This window comes from Apteryx mantelli, chromosome 1 (genome assembly GCF_036417845.1).
Source record: "Apteryx mantelli isolate bAptMan1 chromosome 1, bAptMan1.hap1, whole genome shotgun sequence".
Lineage (NCBI taxonomy): Eukaryota > Metazoa > Chordata > Aves > Apterygiformes > Apterygidae > Apteryx > Apteryx mantelli.
The window spans coordinates 196,627,723-196,647,594 of record NC_089978.1 but is presented as its reverse complement, the minus strand read 5'-3'; the positions used below and the strand labels follow the sequence as shown (position 1 = coordinate 196,647,594).

The 19,872-nt window shown below is 38.7% G+C and overlaps 1 protein-coding gene across 1 annotated transcript in view; it reads right to left on the bottom strand.

Annotated features, from left to right (window-relative positions):
- CPED1 (cadherin like and PC-esterase domain containing 1) overlaps positions 1-19,872 on the bottom strand; it is a 156,702-nt gene that overhangs the window by 83,866 nt on the left and 52,964 nt on the right. Inside the window, exons 7-12 of the mRNA XM_013956493.2 lie at positions 11,004-11,146; positions 9,648-9,720; positions 7,758-7,925; positions 4,327-4,431; positions 2,972-3,141; positions 854-913 (exon numbers count right to left, since the gene is read on the bottom strand). Coding sequence (XP_013811947.2) covers positions 854-913; positions 2,972-3,141; positions 4,327-4,431; positions 7,758-7,925; positions 9,648-9,720; positions 11,004-11,146 — 719 coding nt within the window. The remainder of the gene's footprint in view (positions 1-853; positions 914-2,971; positions 3,142-4,326; positions 4,432-7,757; positions 7,926-9,647; positions 9,721-11,003; positions 11,147-19,872) is intronic.

Below are 19,872 nucleotides of genomic sequence, written 5' to 3'. Positions count from 1 at the left end.
CATCTGATAGATATGTTAGTTGTGGGTGGCCACAGGACGTCATTTTGTGAGATACAATCACTAGTGATTTTTTCTTTTTATCAGCTGTCAGTGTAAATTCTATGTGATGCAGACTGTTTATTTGATTTCAGACACAGAGTTTCCACGAGGGCATTTGGTTCACTTGAATGAAGTATCTTGTGCTGATCCTCAAAGGACAACTACAAAATTGCAGACTGAAGAGTGGGATTCGTTTCCTGGCACTTACTACCAGCTCTCTCTCTCTCTCTTTGCTTTTGCAGATTAGTGATCTTATCTCAGATTTCCTTGCTGTCATCCTCTTCCTCCCCATAGACCCAATCATACTTGTTTCTCAAACTGTCCATGTGATGAGCATGACCAAGTTAAAATCCAAGCAATTATTCTTAGTCTAAATTCAGTTTGAGGGCTGCTGCTTCTATTTAGATCTAAAGGAGGGCTTGTGTACTGGAAGTTCACAATTTTTTTTTCCCCACATATATCAGTTGATCTTGTAAAAGCATTTACAGCTTTATTGACCTGCTTGGGCTTGTTTCTTATGCAAATACAGAAGGGTTAGTCTTCCTCGCAACTCTGACTCTCTCAAGCTACTCCCCTGCCTGACACAGTCAAACATACTTGTTTGTATGTGCTTGTTTGTAGGTACTTCATAGCCCATATTCTGACAGACAGTAATCATATCCCTCTTAGTCATATCACAAGTTGAAACTACATAGAGTTCAAAAACAGTGCACAAACAACATAAAATTGATTTCAGTGTACATATTAGGCAATACCTCCTCATCACTTTCAAGGAACTTTGTCACATCAATACCTATGAGACAGTTATTCTCACCTGGGCTTTAACCATTTCATTATAGTTTGGGATGAGTTTCTAGAACTCTTCTTGCTTCTCCTGTGGAAGGAATTCAGAGAGTTCACTAAAGTCATTGAAGGTTTCAATATTAGTAATGTAGATGAAATAAATAGGCTGAGAAAGGCAGGCCAGGAAACTTCTTTAAATCGTGCCTCCATCCTATGGATTCATGATCAGTGAATTGTATAAATGTACAAAACCTAAGTCAAAAGTCATTGTTTTTGCCACAAGTATCCATGCTTGTTTGGTTGGACAGTCAGCTATGCAAATCACCAGATTTTGTAAATGGAAATACCAATTTTGCATAGTCAATGAAATAAGAGCAGTTAAAAAAAACAGCCAAACAACTTAGCCTTAAACTGAAGAAATTCAGGTAAAATGTCCTGGTATGCAAACTCATCTACGCTGTGAATCTCAAGACAGACTAATCAAAGCTCAAAGACAATGCTTACTGGAGTTATTCAGGGAGCAAGCTTTACTCACCTCTTTCTTCCTTGCAATTATGTATAATTACATGCATATCTGACACAAGCATCATCATCACACACATGTAACTATCAGGGAGGGAGCTTGTGATTTAGTGATGTCAAAACACATGAACAGAAGGGCTTTATTAGCTTAGCCATTGCAGAAAAATACAATGCAAACTAGAAGATTGGCCTATGCCCTGCAGTAGGGTCATGGCACTTTTACATATTTATACACATACAGTTATGTTCAACTTGAAGAAAAAAATGAAGCCAAGGGGCTTGCTCAAAGTGAGTGAGTGGCATAGCTTAGATTAGAACAGAAAGCTGCTAAAGGTTGGTATGCTTTGATATGCAAAGCTAAATATTTTGGCAAAAGGGCAAGAGCTTATTCATGAATGCAAGCAGCTGCGTCTTAGAGTTACTTTTCATGGAGTGGTCAGCAGTAACAACAATAATACTTCACACATTCATGGAACTGTGTATTTTCAAAACAGTAATAAACAGTTACCAAGTGCAATGGGAAAGTATAATCTCCACTTTATAGCTAGGCAAACAAAGATACAGACGACTGACTTGCTGACAGCTACACCCAAATTCATTGAGAAATGAAATTAAAACTAAAGAAGTCTTACAGTCACCTTATGTATTGACTATAGCATTCTTCAAGCAAAACAGACACAATAATTTTGTTTGCACATCTAACTTGAGACTCAGTGGAATGGAGCACACATATTTTCTAATGTGCCACTGTTCCTGAGCCCTTGTTTGCCTAAAGAATATAATGTATGCCTGCATCCAGAAAAGAAGTATGGCATACATATGCATGAAATGTCTTTAGCCAGGAAATAATTAGTATAGAAAACAATTTTTTTCAAATATCATTCTAAATATATAGTATACCACAACCTTTTTCCCTCCCTCCCTTCACTCCTAACTCCTTCCTTTCCTCCCTCTTATTCTTCCTCCCTTCTTTTCTTCCTCCCTCCCTCCTTATGAAAGTTAAAATCTCTTGCCAGAAGATCAATAGATCCAGCTTGTCATTACAATATTTTTCAGTTTTAAAATAGAGCTAAAATGAGGTTCTTTTAGAGTATGGGTGCCCTTTGAATTGTCTCTTGTTGGACATGGACAGTTTAGAGCAACTCAAAAATATTAATCTCTTTTAGAAAAATCTTCACCTGAAATTTTAGCTTCTTTGTTCATAGTTTTGCCTTTAATTGGTGAATAAATTAAAAGACAGTCTTAATTCTGGTAAACACTCCTAATTTTGTTAGGAAAAAATCACCTGGTAAAATTTGTCTGCTAAACACTCCTAATTACAGTTATTCAGAAACAACCTACCTAATTCACTTTGTATTTCTTAGAAATGTTTTTACTGTAGCTGCAATTAATTTTCTAACCCAGAATATTCTGTGTTAGAGAAACAAAGGGGCAAAACTGTATCCTCTGTGGAAATCTAGCTGGAACCTTAATGGCAGAATGGCTGGCAGTGGGATGATGGACCTTCATTCTAAGTGCTGTAAATCCGTCTACCTCTACCAAAGGATTAAGTTTCATGGCACTCACTGGAGCTATTCCAATTTATATCTGTTGAGAAAATATGCATATTATATAATAGCCATCTTACCATTCTGCAAGATTTGTATGTGACTCTTTTGTCATGAACTGGAACTTTTCAAGTAAACTGGAAAGCAACCAATGTACAGTCAAGACTGAACCAAGACGCCTCATTGGGTCTACCATGCGATAAAGGTCGTGCAGCAAAGTTTGGATTTTGGGTGCAGCAGATGGGAAGAGCTGAGAAGAGAGACATTGATTAAGGACTGTGAGTGCTAATATTTTTTTTCCAAATAAATGAGAAAGGATAAGAAGCAAGTGCCTGTAGCATATAGAAATATTATTATGCATCTATATGCTACATGCTTATATTAATGTTCTTTCCACACATCTAGAAAATAACTGTCTTGCCTATCCTTGCAAATCAGGCTTATTGGTACTTAGGTGGCAGTCTGACCTCTTTTCCTTCCAAAGCCTCTCGATTTTCAGACCTAGACAACTATTTCGCTCTAAAAAAAGTATCTCTACAGACACTACAAACCCAGTCCTTCCTTTCTGACCCTTAATATCAGCATGTTTTTCTCTGCAGCCAGCACCTTTTATATTTGCACTTATCTGTGACAACCAAGAGTTCTTTAGAGCTCCCTGCTCCCATGATCTCCCACTGGCCTAGATGCCCTGCCCCTGCACACTGTTCTCCTGTCTTCCAGTTACTTCTTTGCCCTTCTAGCCCCCTTCACAGATTTACTCATCAATCTCCAAACTTGATGCTCATTCCAGGAGGCCTAGAAGAAATCCTGATAACATCAAGACTTTCTGAACAACAGAACCAGTTGCTGATCTTTCTTTTTCCCAGTACTCCTCAATTCACAGCAATTTCACTCATTAACTGCAGTGTCTATTCATGGGCACTGGCTTTTATTCCTCAATCTTCATTCTTCTCCAGAAATGAACTCACTTAAAGTGTGAAGGAAAAGGCATATAACATATTCTGTCTGCTTCTTTGCCGCCTTTTCATTTATACCATTCTTTTCTCTGGTCGTGATCTCAATAGTGAATTCTCTTCAGTCCTTCCACTTACACCTGCTTTGCTTCACTGTCATTCTTCTCTCTCACCAACTCATTAAATGCTTGTTTTCATAATTTTCCTTCTTTTTCTTTCTTCTGTCTTCTACTCTCCCTTTCAGCTTTAGCTGTCCTTTCTGATGTATCCTCAATTCCAATTCTCTATTTTATTTCTTCATCTCTTTTACTTCTATTTTCATAAACACTCCAAAATAAAACTAGCAGAGCCTCCACCTCCCAGCGTCCCTGTCCATCCAGCTTGATGCATGTCCCAGCGACAGCAGAGAAAGGCAATCAAGGAGAAATGTTAACAGATTTGCATTAAATATGTATGAAATTTAACAAAATCATTTACTTTACCAGCTCAAATTGTCCAAGATTCTTCAGCTCTTTTACAAAACTATTAATTGCATTTATTTCTTCTAAAGATAAACATTGTTCATCTTCTTTCTGGTAGGTTCCATCCTATGAAGGAAAGGGCAACATTTGCTCATGAAAACACTTAGAAAGCAATGTGCTTTCATTAGCCCCACTCCCTTTGGTGGTCAAAGGGACAAGCTACAGCACCTCTCAATTTGGTCTAACCTTGTTCAAATTCATAACAAATGAACTCCTTCATAGGTCTTCCCATTTCACAGTCTACAGTAAAGTAGACTTTGCATTAGTTTTGTGTAGAAAAGAACCTGACATGTTAGAATTACCAGGGGAAGAGAGTGTACGAAATATAGAAAGTGAAATGGACAGTTTGAAATGTAGTCTGGTATTCTAAGGAAACAAGACTTAGCTGATCATATTGTATCTGTGTATATATCTGTGGCTTCCCACTTTATCCTGCTGTAAATTTAGAACCCATGAGCCTGTTTTATTTGACAGACAGGTAGTGGTCTCACAGATAATTTTATCTCTATAAGCACTGAAAACAGGAGGCTCTTTAGAAATGCCCCCTACCAGTGCCCAGATTGAGAGAAAGGCTGCTAAGAGAGCTCCCAGCTTGCCAGAAACAGATTTCACAAGTAATGCAGACATTATAAGGATCCTATAAATGGGAAAAACTTGTAACAAAACTTGTACTAACAAACAAAGAAGGACTGGTTGAAGATGTGAAGGTTGGGGGCAGCCTAGGCTGCAGTGACCATGAGATGGTGGAGTTCAGGATCCTGCGAGGAGGAGGCAGGGCAATAAGTACGATCGCAGCCCTGGACTTCAGGAGAGCAAACTTTGGCCTCTTCAGGGACCTACTTGGAGGAATCCCATGGCTTAGGGCCCTAGAAGGAAGGGGCATTCAAGTGAGCTGGTTAATATTCAAACATCACTTCCTCCAGGCTCAAGAGCGGTGCATCCCTGTGAGTAGGAAGTCAAGCAAAGGGGGCAGGAGACCTGCATGGATGAGCAAGGAGCTCCTGACAAAACTCAACCAGAAGAAGGAAGTATACAGAAAGTGGAAAGGGGGACAGGCCACTTAGGAGGAATATAGAAACACTGTCAGAGTATGCAGGGATGCAACGAGGAAGGCTAAGGCCCGTTTGGAATTAAATCTGGCGAGAGATGTCAAGGACAACAAGAAGGGCTTCTTCAAATACATCAGTAGCAAGAGGAAGACTAGGGAAAATGTGGGCCCTTTGCTGAATGGGGTGGGTGCCCTGGTGACGAAGGATGCAGAGAAGGCAGAGTTACTGAATGCCTTCTTTGCTTCAGTCTTTACTGCTCAGGCCAGCCCTCAGGAACCCCAGACCCTGGAGGCAAGAGAGAAAGTCTGGAGGAAGGAAGACTTTCCCTTGGTCGAGGAGGATCGGGTTAGAGATCATTTAGGCAAACTTGACACCCACAAATCCATGGGCCCTGATGGGATGCACCCACGAGTGCTGAGGGAGCTGACAGATGTTATTGCTAAGCCACTCTCCATCATCTTTGAAAGGTCATGGAGAACAGGAGAGGTGCCTGAAGACTGGAAGAAAGCCAATGTCACCCCAGTCTTCAAAAAGGGCAAGAAGGAGGACCCAGGGAACTACAGGCCAGTCAGCCTCACCTCCATCCCTGGAAAAGTGATGGAGCAGCTCATCCTGGAGGCCATCTCCAAGCATGTGGAGGACAAGAAGGTGATCAGGAGTAGTCAGCATGGCTTCACCAAGGGGAAATCATGCTTAACCAATCTGATAGCCTTCTAGGATGGAATGACTGCCTGGGTAGATGAGGGGAGAACAGTGGATGTTGTCTGCCTTGACTTCAGCAAGGTTTTCAACACTGTCTCCCATAACATCCTCATAGACAAGCTCAGGAAGTGTGGTTTAGATGAGTGGACAGTGAGGTGGATTGAGAACTGGCTGAATGGCAGAGCTCAGAGAGTCGTGATCAGCACTGCAGAGTCTAGTTGGAGGCCTGTAGCTAGCGGTGTCCCCCAGGGGTCAGTACTGGGTCCAGTCTTGTTCAACTTCTTCATCAATGACCTGGATGAAGGGACAGAGTGCACCCTCAGCAAGTTTGCCTACGGTACAAAACTGGGAGGAGTGGCTGATACGCCAGAGGGCTGTGCTGCCATTCAGAGAGACTTGGACAGGCTGGAGAGGTGGGCAGAGAGGAACCTCATGAAGTTCAACAAAGGGAAGTGCAGGGTCCTGCACCTGGGGAGGAGTAACCCCATGCACCAGTACAGGTTGGGGGGTTCACCTGCTGGAAAGCAGCTCTGCGGAGAAGGACCTGGGAGTGCTGGTGGACACCAAGTTAAGTATGAGGCAGCAATGTGCCCTTGTGGCCAAGAAGGCCAATGGTATCCTGGGGTGCATCAGGAAGAGTGTTACCAGCAGGTCGAGGGAGGTGATCCTCCCCCTCTACTCAGCCCTAGTGAGGCCACATCCGGAGTACTGCATCCAGTTCTGGGCTCCCCAGTACAAGAGGGATGTGGCAGTACTGGAGCAAGTCCAGCGAAGGGCTACAAAGATGATTAGGGGACTGGAGCATCTCTCTTATGAGGAAAGACTGAGAGAGCTGGGCCTGTTTAGCCTGGAGAAGAGAAGGCTGAGAGGGGATCTTATTAATGTGTACAAATATCTGAAGGGAGGGTGTCAAGAGGATGGAGCCAGACTCTTTTCAGTGGTGCCCAGTGACAGGACGCGAGGCAACAGGCACAAACTGAAACACAGGCAGTTCCATCTAAACATGAGAAAAAACTTCTTCAGTGTGAGGGTGACAGAGCACTGGAACAGGTTGCCCAGAGAGGTTGTGGAGTCTCCTTCTCTGGAGATATTCAAAACCCGCCTGAAGGCAATCCTGTGCAACGTGCTCTAGGTGACCCTGCTTGAGCAGGGGGGTTGGACTAGATGATCTCCAGATCTTCCAACCTCAACCATTCTGTGATTCCGTAATTGGATCTTGCATTCAAAACAAGATACAATGTTGTAAGAAACCAAATTTAATTCTAATGCTTGTGTATCTATTTGTTTCAGTTAATCTATTCTAGGTTTACAAAAACACACAAACCTGTATAGTAAAATACACCATTTCAGAAATAAATTATCCAGGCAGGGAAATGGTTTTGTTAAAGCTTTACATACAGCTTTAAAGTACTGTAGTTTGGGGATCGGCATACTTTGAAAGTGAAATTTTTGCTTAGGAAAATTCCACTGGCCAATATAATTATAATTTTTCTCATGATTTTCCCAGAATTCAAAAAAAAGTATTGTGATTAAATAAATATTTCATTCTGTAAGTTGGCACCAGTAATTTCATAATGAAATACAATTTGGAATGAAATATTTTTAAATAATTAATAATAAGAAAAAGGTGCAATTAACTACCTTGCTTGTAGTTGATCCATATATATTTTGTAAAGCTTCTATGAAACTGGAAGTTGAGGTTTCATTAGATAGGAGAATTTTAAAAGTATCCTCAAAAAGAAATTGTTTGAAAGTTTGGTCCTGAATATTTGACTCATCTTCATCTTGAAAAACAAAGTTATCATGCACCTAATGGAAAACAATGTAGGAATTTAGAGTATATATATCAAGTCCAGTCTGTCCATAACTATATATGCCAAATTGGAAGTATTTAAACAAAAAGGTCATAATAACACAAATAAGATAGGATTATAACATAGCAAATGCATAACCACATTTTCTATAACTACACACCATAATGTTTGCTGACCTCCAGTGGATAGAGTACAATACTGCATTCTCATTTAAAGTAGCTATTCTTAAGTGTGTTTGATTTGAAAATTAATGAAAAAATTAAAATGTCAACTCAAATATTAACATATCCCTTACAAAACTCAGGTATTTAGGAACTATTACTGATGAAGATATAATTTTTACAATATTTAAACACAAAGAACAAACTCATATTTATAAAATATGAATAAATTATTATTTTAGCATAAACATAAATGCAACTTTAAGCTGTATGGGATGTACTCATACTTCAGCTTCTAGGGGATACTATTCAAAGTAAAATGTCCATTAATGCTTAGTAAATAACAACTATTAATTTATTAATTATTTATTATTTCATAGGAAACTATTGAACACTACTGATTTACTGGAAATTTATGTATTATGACTGATGGTTGAGACAACTGTGCAGGCAGGTAAATATGATAGTTCTACCAAAAGATTCTGTTTTATGTTTATAGTTTTAAGCAACTCATGGAAGAAAAGAATTTATTTAGAATCTACACTTAATTTTCATAAACACTCCAAAATTGAGATGAGATGTCATATTTCTTATACTAGCTAAAAACACCTTTCTAGACTAATTAAGGATATCATCTTCATGGTTCCTGAGTCCATTTCTCCTGTGCATTTAAAAGGCCTTGGTTTTGTGAAGCATTGAAGAGAATGACTTCACTGTTGTTATTAGTAACTTGAACAGATTTTAACTGAAGATTACTTTAAAAAGTCGTCTCCTGTAATTTCGCTGGATATATTTACGCATAACCTTTTTAGCTTTTTGTGTATGATAAATGTGGATAAAGATATTATATGCATATTTTATTATACATTTATTATGTATAAATAAAGACTAATAAAAAGCAGCTGGAAAGCAGTACAACTGTTGTGGCTCACTGGGCTATTCCTGAGACAGGAGTGGTACAAACACGGCACAGTGAGTTTATGCCACAGTTGCCCTCTCTCTGGTTTAGAGGGTTTCAAGAACAGTCCAGAAAGAAAGCAGCACAGTGGAGGTCAAAGCAGGTCATGGACTGAAGAAGTACAACCCCATTCGTGGAGACCTTTAACTTTTATTAAAAGGTATTTGTGGTATTTTAACTTCCTCACTTCAGCTGTGTTCTGGCACAGTTAATACCTAACTTTCCTAGTATGCAATGCTTCCTATCAGTATTGTTTAGCTGATGTTCAGATGGGGTGAATGGGGTGATAGTCCTGTAACTCTAAAACTGAAAGGTTTGCGCATTTGAATGTGGTGAACTTCATTGCAGCAACTCTGTCCATTAGCAACCTTTCTCCCACAGTAACTCTCCACTTTCATGCATAATTAATATTAATGCATTTGGACATTTCTCAGAGATTTGAGGGCAACTGTCAAAGAGGGTTCTCTGCCGTGTTCTTTTTGGTGTAAGTTTTTTGGGTCAAGCAATATCCTTCTTCTTTTGTTTAGTAAACTTTTAACATCTAGGGCACTCCTGCAGACAAAAAAAATCCATAAGAAATGTAGTGGAATTTGCTTACCTCGAGAACTACTGGGTATATGGAGGTGTTGAATCCAATATCAAAGGTTAGCATTTGAAAACATTGGCTGCATCTGAAATACAGTATAACAGGAATCAGACTCAGTGAGGTTAGTTACTATTGTGAAATATATGCTACAATGACTGAGAATACACACAAATGTCCAGAGAAAGCAAGCAACACAGTCTAAATAAGATTTCTAGGACAAACCAGAAACCTAAAGTAGAGATAGAATCATGTCATGGGCTGATGAAAAAAGTGCTATAGACTATATGGTTGACTTCTAAAGCAGTGAGGGAGGTGAACCACACTAGAGGATGAAAGGCCTTTTGATGAGAATGAAGTCCCACAAATGCTTTGGAGACATCTGGAGGGCAGTAGATGTCTAACAAGCAAAACTCTCTGGTCTTACTGAACCCAAGGATCTGTTCTGCAATTGTGGGGACGTTTGAAGGCCTGGGCCACAAACTCTAAGCAAATCTCAGGGCTACATACTTAAGAGACACCCATCCTGTTGGTAAACAAATATTGGAGTTTGGACTAAGGTCAAACTAGCTCTACTCCTGTTACACTCCTCACTTCCTTTTTACCCTCTTCACCCACAATGTAAGCTTTATTCCCAACTTGCATAAGCCAAATAAGGAGCTTTATATTACTGCTACTAAAATAGCTGTGTTCTTAAATAGCTTTATAAAATATATAAAACTTTATAAGACATAATAAATAGTAACATATTTGCTATTTACCATAAAAATGTCAGAGATGTGATATAACATATATAGAGCAAATATTAATTTTAATTAATAAACATGGTACATATTAATATTGATCTATGTACAGTAATTTGAACACCCTAATAGAAGTGATCACAAAGATTCAACACTCGCATAAAAGTGAACATTGCTGCCTAGGTATATTTCATAAGGTACATTTTACCAAGTATTTCACCACTGTCTGTTGTTCAGATTCCCTGCCCCAGCCAGATCAAAACAGACTGGGGCTACTCTGACTTTAACCAGTTGACAGATGACAGAGGACTCACTGAAGTGAAATACAGCGTATATATTTGTACTAGCCCACTTGTGAGTGATTTCTGTTCCTTTGTGCTGCCTGAAACACTTAACTGGGACACATAATACGGTCCTAGGTATTCATCATAACCCTTTCATGTCAGAAACACTAGATGTTAAAGAGCTTTACTCCCTAAATACTACACATCCTCACTTCATTCTATTAAGAAGTATGAAATAGAGGGGTTTTTGTTATTTTAGGACATGTATCTTCTACAATATATTGATTCTTTTCTAAGGAGCTACCTTGACAAAAGCATAGCAATGACCACTGCAAGGTACTTACTGATTGTAAGAGTTTGGTCCTGAGGCAGATGATTCACTGAAGACCTCAGTTATCAGTAGGAGTTTGCTTATAGCTTCCTTCATGTTGTTAAAGGCTTGTTGGGGAGAACTGCTTTTGAAGAACACCTCAAAAAATCTTTGCAGCTATGAAAAAGTTTACATATATTTTACACATTTATGCTAAAGCAATTCTTAAGATAATGCCCAGTAGGTAGAAAGTTGCTCTGGCTGTTCCTGTTCTTATTACCTCTTGTTTTATTCCAAAAAATAGTTCCCTTCCCAAGCTTTACTAACTAAAAGAAATGTGCCCCATGCACAGATGTGGGCTGAAGGTTGCAACACCTAGAACTCTTTCTTCTGCCTCTGAAAAAGCTGTTTGAAACTCCAAAAGGGAAAAAAAAACCAACAACCCTATATATTACTAAAGTTATAAAATTAAACTTTGACTGCCAGGAAATTACAAAGTAACGATTGCATATATAACCTCAACACTGCCCTTTGGATATTTGCATTATGCTGCAATCTTTAATTACCTCACACTGTATTTTTATGCCATAGAACATTTTCTATTTGTACTGCAATTCCATGAATCTCTAGGGTAAAAGAGCCCCGGAACTGCTGTGTAGAAAGAGATTATGCATATCCTCAGATCACACACTATTTCATTGCCACAACAGGTTGAGAGGGAGTACGTGCTTCCCCAACACTAAGATCGCCAAAGCTGTGTTTCTCGCACAGAATAGTACAAAGGTTATGAAAGTGAAGCTTCTCAGCCAGATCCTGGACATCACTGATATTCCTCCTACACTAGCACGCAGCTTTTCTCTAATTTCCTAAATCTAGCAGTGGGTACTGAGGAGCTAAGGGGGAAGATGTGTTGCTTCTCTGCGTGGGGAACATAAGTAGCTGCAGAATTTTATAAGGAGAGATGGAGATTACTGGGGGGAAGGACAAGACAGGCAGATAAAAGCCCTATTAGCCCATTTGCTCCCCTAACTAAATCAATTCCTGAGCACATGCAACACAACAGATACATAATGCATACATTTCTAGTCAGAATTAGGATGACAGGCTGATTGGCCCTCACAGCATGTTGTTGGCTATAACAGCAAACTGTTCCCAACAGAAAGGGCATAAAAATAATGCTGGCTTCTCCCAGGAATTACATTATAGATAATGCTCTCCTTAGGCAGGTTAGAAAAAATCAAGTGCTCAACGGGTTCTCAACAGAAGATGTCAAGTTTTAGGTTATTCTAAGTCAATGACTGAAAATAAATATTTAGTCAGTTTAGTTCAGGACCAACAAAGATATCAGAAAAATAAATAGTCCAGGTTTGATTCCAATTCATGAAAAAAATCCTATACAAACCAGTTCAGATTAAGTTTGACTCCAAGGATTCTAAAGGATTCTCAGCAACCGATGGGAAAAAAGTAAAGTGTATGTATTTGGGGTGATAAAGTATGAAAAACTGCAGGAACTTCAGGTTCTCCTAAAAGAGCACCCAACAAAGACTTATAAATATCTGCATTCAACTGCAAAATATTAAACTCACTGAGTTAAAGGTTACTTCACACAATCACTGCTGATGCTGATCTCTCACCTTCAAAGGAAACAGACTACCTGCTCCAGCAAGGTTCAATTTCATTATTGACTGAGTCTGATTAAAAGCAGCATTGAATAGCAAAAGGAGGACAGAATGGAAAAATCTGGTGGGAATCACAGGAATTTACTCTGGGAGAAAGCTGACCTCTGGCTGGCAAATTTTTGAGTAGAGGAATAGGGATTAAATTTTAGTAGGCTGTAAAACTTAATGCACACATGCACATATATATTGTACAATGACACCATTGTATATAGAATTACAAACTTCTCAGGAGCTTAAAAATGTTCATCCACATGCTGGCTGCATATAGTCAGCAGTATATCACACGTATTTATATAATGCCTTTTAGAAAATGTGTAAATGCAGCCAAATTATGTGGATCAAGCACACATTTTCTCTAAAGGCAGAATGAACTGGAAACATAAATATTCTTAAGATTAACTTTAACTCATTGACTTTTAGCTCTCTGATAACTACTTTTGCTTTAGGGTAAGCCACTGAAAAAAATAAATTATTTGGCTAACTCAATACTGATCTTAAAATGCTTTTTCTCCTTCCACTTTGACATTCACTTTTTAAAATCTGCAGTCATTAAAATAAGCCTTATGATCTCAGTGACATGGATTCCACTGACTCCTCAAAAAATACCCCGAACCATTAGTTTATGGCCCAGTACTCAGAAAAGATATAATTTAACTGACAACGGAATTCCCATTTGCAGCCTTCATGCACAGACTCATGGACACTCAAGGAGAGCAGAAGAGTGTGCCATCCACAGGGCTGGATGTTATGGTTACTGTAGCAATTCCCTTGAGATGTTCCTCTGGCATGATTTCTGCAAATGAATTTCTGAGGATATATTCTGGGGCAGCCTAGGCCAGCTAGCTGAATGGTTAGCTGAGGATCTTTGCCTGAAAGAGGATATAGAATTGATTTAGCCAGCAGTATCCCAGTCCCTTCTATTGCCACCCCTTGTTTTAAGAGGCCTGTTCAGAGTGTGTTGAGCAACAGGCACAGCATGTACACTACATGGACTGGACTACTCTAACACTTTTTAGAAGATGTTAATGAATTTTACTGTAGTAAAAACAAACTGTAGCAAGCCTTCTGGGATTGTCTTCTAGCTCAATCCTGCCTCATGACAAGTCAAAAGAGTAAGATTCTCCTTAACTAACCTTAGAGATGGGAATAAATGCAAAATTAAAACAACTACATTCATTGACTGCATTGACTAGCTTTCTGTTGATTGTAAGAGAAGTTTGGAGACGCAGCTCACATGAAGACATTTAGGTGTCATAATCTGGAGATGAATCCCACCCTGGAAGACTACATGGCATATATCTATGCACCAACTAAATGTCTAGATTCTTTCTATACTTCACTGCAGGATACAGACACTGAAAAGCATGATTTATGTCATCCAAAGGTAGACATCTCAAAATTGTGAAATTAATTGTAAGCTAAAACTGCTCTGTCCCTTCAGCGACTATAAAGGGAATCTAAAGGAATATACATTGAAGACAGGTAAGAAGTATATGGTGGGAATGCTCACACAGCTTATTTTTGACAAAATCACCAGGATAACAAAACCTGTGTGACTGGAATATACAAAACTGTCTGGGCAGTTGTTTGCCCCAAACTGATCATGTTAAAGAAGAAAGTGACCATCAGCTGCATTAAACAGTAACCAGGAAATTACAGTGATTCTTCAAACAAGCAAAGAGTGAGTTTGAAAAAAAAGTATAAAAGGAGCATAAAAATTTGTAGCAGGGGGGAGAGACTTCAGAGTGGGAATAGCAGCAGTCAAAACCTAGTATGGCACTGCCAGAAGTTGGCCAACTGGCATCACAACTTCTGCCTAGACCAGACAGAGCTGCCTATCCATGAGGAACCTGTATCCAGTTGGGGGAGTGAAGCACAGGGTGCAGGAAGTAGGGGAAAACCTGGGGGGTACGTGTGTCGCTTTGTGAGGGACTGTCTCAGTGGCATGTGCATTACAAGATAGTAGCGGTGTGGGTCCTACATGGGTACACATGATATGGACAAGCATAAAGCTGGAGCACCCACATGTGCAACAAGAGGCATATACAAATTGGGAACCTGCACCCCCAGAAGAGGGGGTCTATGTTTGTAACCCATGCTACCTGTGAGACTGGGTGTGCACAAAACCAGGTGGGGAGTGCCTGTGATTAGAACTTCATGGGATTACTCATAGAAGGATATTTAGAAATTTATAGGTGTTTATTAACCTTTTTAAAGTGCCTAGTACTGGGGTTTATCTATTGTATTACTGCTATTAATTCTGAGTGCATAGTTCACTGGTTGCCAGTTAATTACATGTCATTAATAAATCAATAAACTTCTTCAATCCTGATTTTCTTCAAACTACATGAACCGATCAGTTTTTTCCTGCAAGAGTATCTCACCTTTCGAGATGTAGCTAAGCTCTGAACTCACCACTTGACACCTCAAGAAGCAAGAAGATGGAAGCTGAAAGGCCATGGGAGCTACTGAATAATTCAGTGTAATACTGATGTTTACATTTTGGAATCTGGTGCATCATACTTTACAGGATTTGTATGAATACTTTTTGAAAGGACCTTGTTGGTCCCTGGTTGTGTCCTTCAAAACTAGACAGCAAAGGTATCAATAACATATTTGAGGGCAATATTTACTTCTGAGGAAACCGAAGCATGACCTTCAGTTTCAAAAAGCGACTCTTCTTGAAATAATGAGGATGTCCTCTCCATGTTGTTCTGCTATGCAATTGGAACTGTCATTGTCTTTCTGATTGGCTGGGTCTGCAGGAACTCAAAAGACTTAAGGTAGCCTCATCTCTTTGAAAATAGCTGAGCATGTTTTCATTTGAATCAACTCAATCAATCTCTGATAACTTTTTCAGCATAAGCTCTGTATTTTGAATTCATTTTTGTACATTCATCTTCTCAGTGGATCTATATTCAGTGATATTTCTCCACTAGGTCCAAATACTTTGGGGTGTAAGTAGTTGTTCATAAATACAGAAACATCCATTTTGCACACAAACACAAATCCTTTTGACTATACATGTGGAGGTATTTAGATATCTAAAGTGCCTGCAAGAATACAAACTGATTCCATGCAGAAGGCCAGAAAAACATATTTTGCAATGGAACTATCCCCTGTATCGCCTGCTAACATAGACAGACCCACACACTGTCTCTCCAGTATATAGAAAAAGTTGTAAGATGTATAATGCAATAAAAATGTACCCATAATCAAAAACAATGATTCCAGAATATATCACAGAGAAAACAGTGCAGCAATTTATCACAGGTTTATAGCACAAGCTTCAGGCAGATCTGTTTATTCCAACCTCTGATTTACTATTATGTCGTACCATTTCTCTGAACCTCTGACATGGCACTTGATAAAGGGGGAAGTTAGGGCATTATTCAGCTAGTTTATACAGCAAATTTCCCACTTATGCATATTTTTTTCTTTACACAAGCTGTTTTAAAGAAAGGTTATTTAATAGCTCAGGCCAAACAAATCTTATTCCTTAATACTATTTTAATTTACTTACATGGAAGATATACTTTGTTTTATTTCAGGTTTAAGTTGTCAAATTTCCACTCACTTCAGTGGTTGTCCCTGAATGTCTTATTTTAAATCTTGGCTGGTGAAAAAAAGGAGAAAAGGTCATGAGCAAACTTTCCTCTAAGGATCCTTGCTCTTAAGACCAAGTCCAAAGATCACTGGAGTCAATGACAAGCTTTTCATTAGCTTTAGCAACCTCTAAATTAGGGCCTTTGAGTGGGACTGAACTAAGAACGGTTTCCCAACCCTGGCATTGACTTCTCAGTGGAACAGTAAAGATGATTTACTAACAGCATTTCTCAAATCACTGTGAGAGGCAAATGTGGACCTTTAAAAAAAGCTGTTCCAGGAGAACAGAGTCCTAAGATCCTGAAAGAAGTAGGCATTTCCCCAAAATTCATATTTGTTTCTACCAAAGACCAAGCCAGGGTTGCTGCCATCAAAGATATGCCTCATGTCAGATTACAAGAGGAGAAAGGAATGCATTTGGGAGCTAAAAACAATGTTTTATTTTCCTGTCTGAAATGTGGTCATTGAGGAGGAGAGAGAAAAAAACCTGCTTTCAGGACCAAGTACTTGAGGCAGTACTACAAATCAATGCCCCAGTCTTGCATTTATATTCATTTTAGTGAATGCCATGTGATAGAGAAAGCTGTTCTCATTCAGCTTGATTAAGGCACTCTGGAAAGTAAAAAGGAAAAGATGAGAAGGGGAGTCCGAACTGGAAAGCTGGGAGCTTACAAAGCTGCCTGGATTGAAGAGCTAGAGCCAGAAAATCTGAGGACCAGGAGACAAGCAGACAGCTTAGGGCCTGGATAAGAGAAAAAAGGCTTACTTCTGGTATATGTACTTCTTATAAGGAATAATCAGTCTAGAGAGGGTGAAGAAAGAGCTCTTGCTAGAGAAACTGGAATGCTTATATTGAGAAGAGCAGAAAAAGAATCCAGGAAGAATTTTAACTCTCTTTGTGCACTGCATGACAGACTGACACAGATACGGAAAAGGTAAAGAAAGAAGGATTATTCATTCCTTCTCTTAAGACAAGAACTAATGACATGAAATTAAATAATCAGATAGAAGTTTTAAAGCAAAAAAAAGTTATTTCTCATGCAACACATAATTAAGCAGTGGATGTTCTTTGCTGCAGGTTATTGGTAAGACCAAACACAAATAGATTCAAAAATCAATTAGAAAACTGCATGGCAGAAAATTCTACTGGAGAGCTTATTAAACATAAAGATACATATTCTATTTCCAATTTAGTGTGTCTTATACTGCAGACTGCCAGAAACTGGTAGAGTCCACCAGGGAGAGAGTATCACTTTACATGAAAACTTTACACTTTACACAAAATACACAGTTTTTGATACTTTCTTTCCCGGATGTTGCCAGAAACAGAATGTTGGACTAAACAGGTATTTGATCTCTCCTAGTCCAGACACACTTTTGATATGATATAAGTGAAAAAAGAAAAAATAGGGTTCTAGATGTTATGAGGACAGAAAATAGCCTCTCTGTTATGCTTTATCTCCCAGGAAGGGGAGCCTTGGAGAACTTTATTCTATACATAGGCTACTTACAAGAACACCTAAATGCATATGACAAGTTTTTACAGAACCTAATTCACAAATTTAATTTGATTCCTGATTAACCCTATAATCTAATCCAGCAAAAGATTTGATGGCAGTTTTCTTTTGCATTTGTTTCTGCTAAAAGACAGGAAAGAGTAAGCAATTCAAAAATAAAACAAAGGGAAAAAATCAGAATGTTTCTGCTGTTTCTAAATATTTTGCTCTTTATCTGCATGTATGTTTGCATTCTATTTCACATTAAATATCTGTGGATATTACTTCAAGTAATATCAACATTGGCCACGAGAGGGCAATACTGCAAGCTAAATTCCACAGTGTTCTCCTCTAAGCCAGATCTTCATGTCATGTTAAAAGTCCTATTTCCTGGATAGATCCTGGTCCGGTTTTATTTGTATATATGTTAAGTATGAAAAATATTTTTGTTTATTCAATTTTTCAAATGCCTAATACACAAGAGAGAGAATTTCAATGATAGTCATAGTGACTTATACCACAGCATGCTTAAACAATAGCAAACAGCTTTAATTGATTATGTTCACTTCACTGCATGACTTGAAAATCACTTAAGAGCATATTTTCAGCTAAGGACATCTGTGCTGATGCAAGTACACCAGTCAAGGAATTCAAATCCAGGATGCACCTGGCAGTCTATTTTGGATGAGCAAATGGACAGTGATGCCCCAGAGCAGGGACAGTGCAAAGCTGTCTACAGCACAGAGACTCTCCCCAGGTGACGCAGGACATGGGGAAGTCTATAAAATTGTGTCCCTCTGTTAAGAACTGGGACCAGGCTGGGAAAGGTCAATGGCTAGGCAAAGGAGGTGACTACTTCATAGCCTGTCAAACTTTGAGATAATTAATTAAAAATGAGTGTTTCACACAAGAGCTTCTATCAAACATAAAATTATTCAGGGGTCAGTCTTTTGCTCAATACGCATGCATAATATCCATTTATATGAAGGGAATTATTGCACACACTGATTGAGACCCATCCCTTAACTGGTACCATATGCAACTGTTAACCTAGAAAGCTTTTATTTTATTATTAATTTTTCAAAGGACAGATGGTCTAAAATAAGGCTATCCAAATTTCTTCAAAGAAATAAGGCTATTATACAAGTCTCTCATCAAAATATTCATGGGGCAGAAAGCCATTCTCTCCCCTGCCTTTCCTGCATCTTTCCAGTCATGGCCCAAATCCAGAGCTGTACTTTTGCCATCCCTTGACCACCCACAAAATCTTCATGCCAGCCTAGAAACCAGCTTCTTTTCTTAGCTTGCTTTCTGAACAGAGATACTAAAATTTGTACAATCCAGAGAAAACCTGAGCAGCTGGTAAGCAAGCTGCATTTGAATTCTTCCTGAATAGCCATTTAGCCAATGCTTATTCAAAAAGTCATTGTGAAGTCCTGTCACTATGATTAGCGTAAGTAAATTTAAGTTGTAAAAATCATTTACAATAGTTTACTAAAAAAGAAGCAGTGGAGTAATGCAGTATTATTCAACACAGTAAACTTCTGTTTTTTTCTTTACACAGTTTCTCTAAATCATTGGGTATCATCTGATATATCTCTATCTTTTTAAAAAATCTCACCTTCATATTCACCACATTCTGGTTACTTCTAGCAACCACAAAGGGGTTTTGTGCATAGGAGTTCAAATTTTACACTTAACATACTCAATTTGCGATAGTAAAGTTGTAACCAAGTCAACCACAACTGTGGATCAATTTCTTATTGATAATGGTTTAATTATACCAGTGTGAGAAAATTTGCTGACCGGAGGCTTATATACACTGAGCAGGTCTCTGAATTATTGTGCAACATTACCAAAGGCAGCATATCTATGATAGCAATACAGCAGATGAAAATTATTCTCATCTGTTCATTTTTAAAGATTAATTCAGTCAGCTGCTCTAGAGAAAAATGCATCACTAGCAAATTTTTCAAGACCAAAGTCTCTTCTGTTGGCATGTTCAGTTCCCAATGACAGTAATGGGTATCAGTCAATGTCAATCAGTGCAAGAACAGATCCTTTCTGTCTTTATTAACCATTGACAGGTTGCAGCTTCATAACGTAATGAACAATTTTCCTT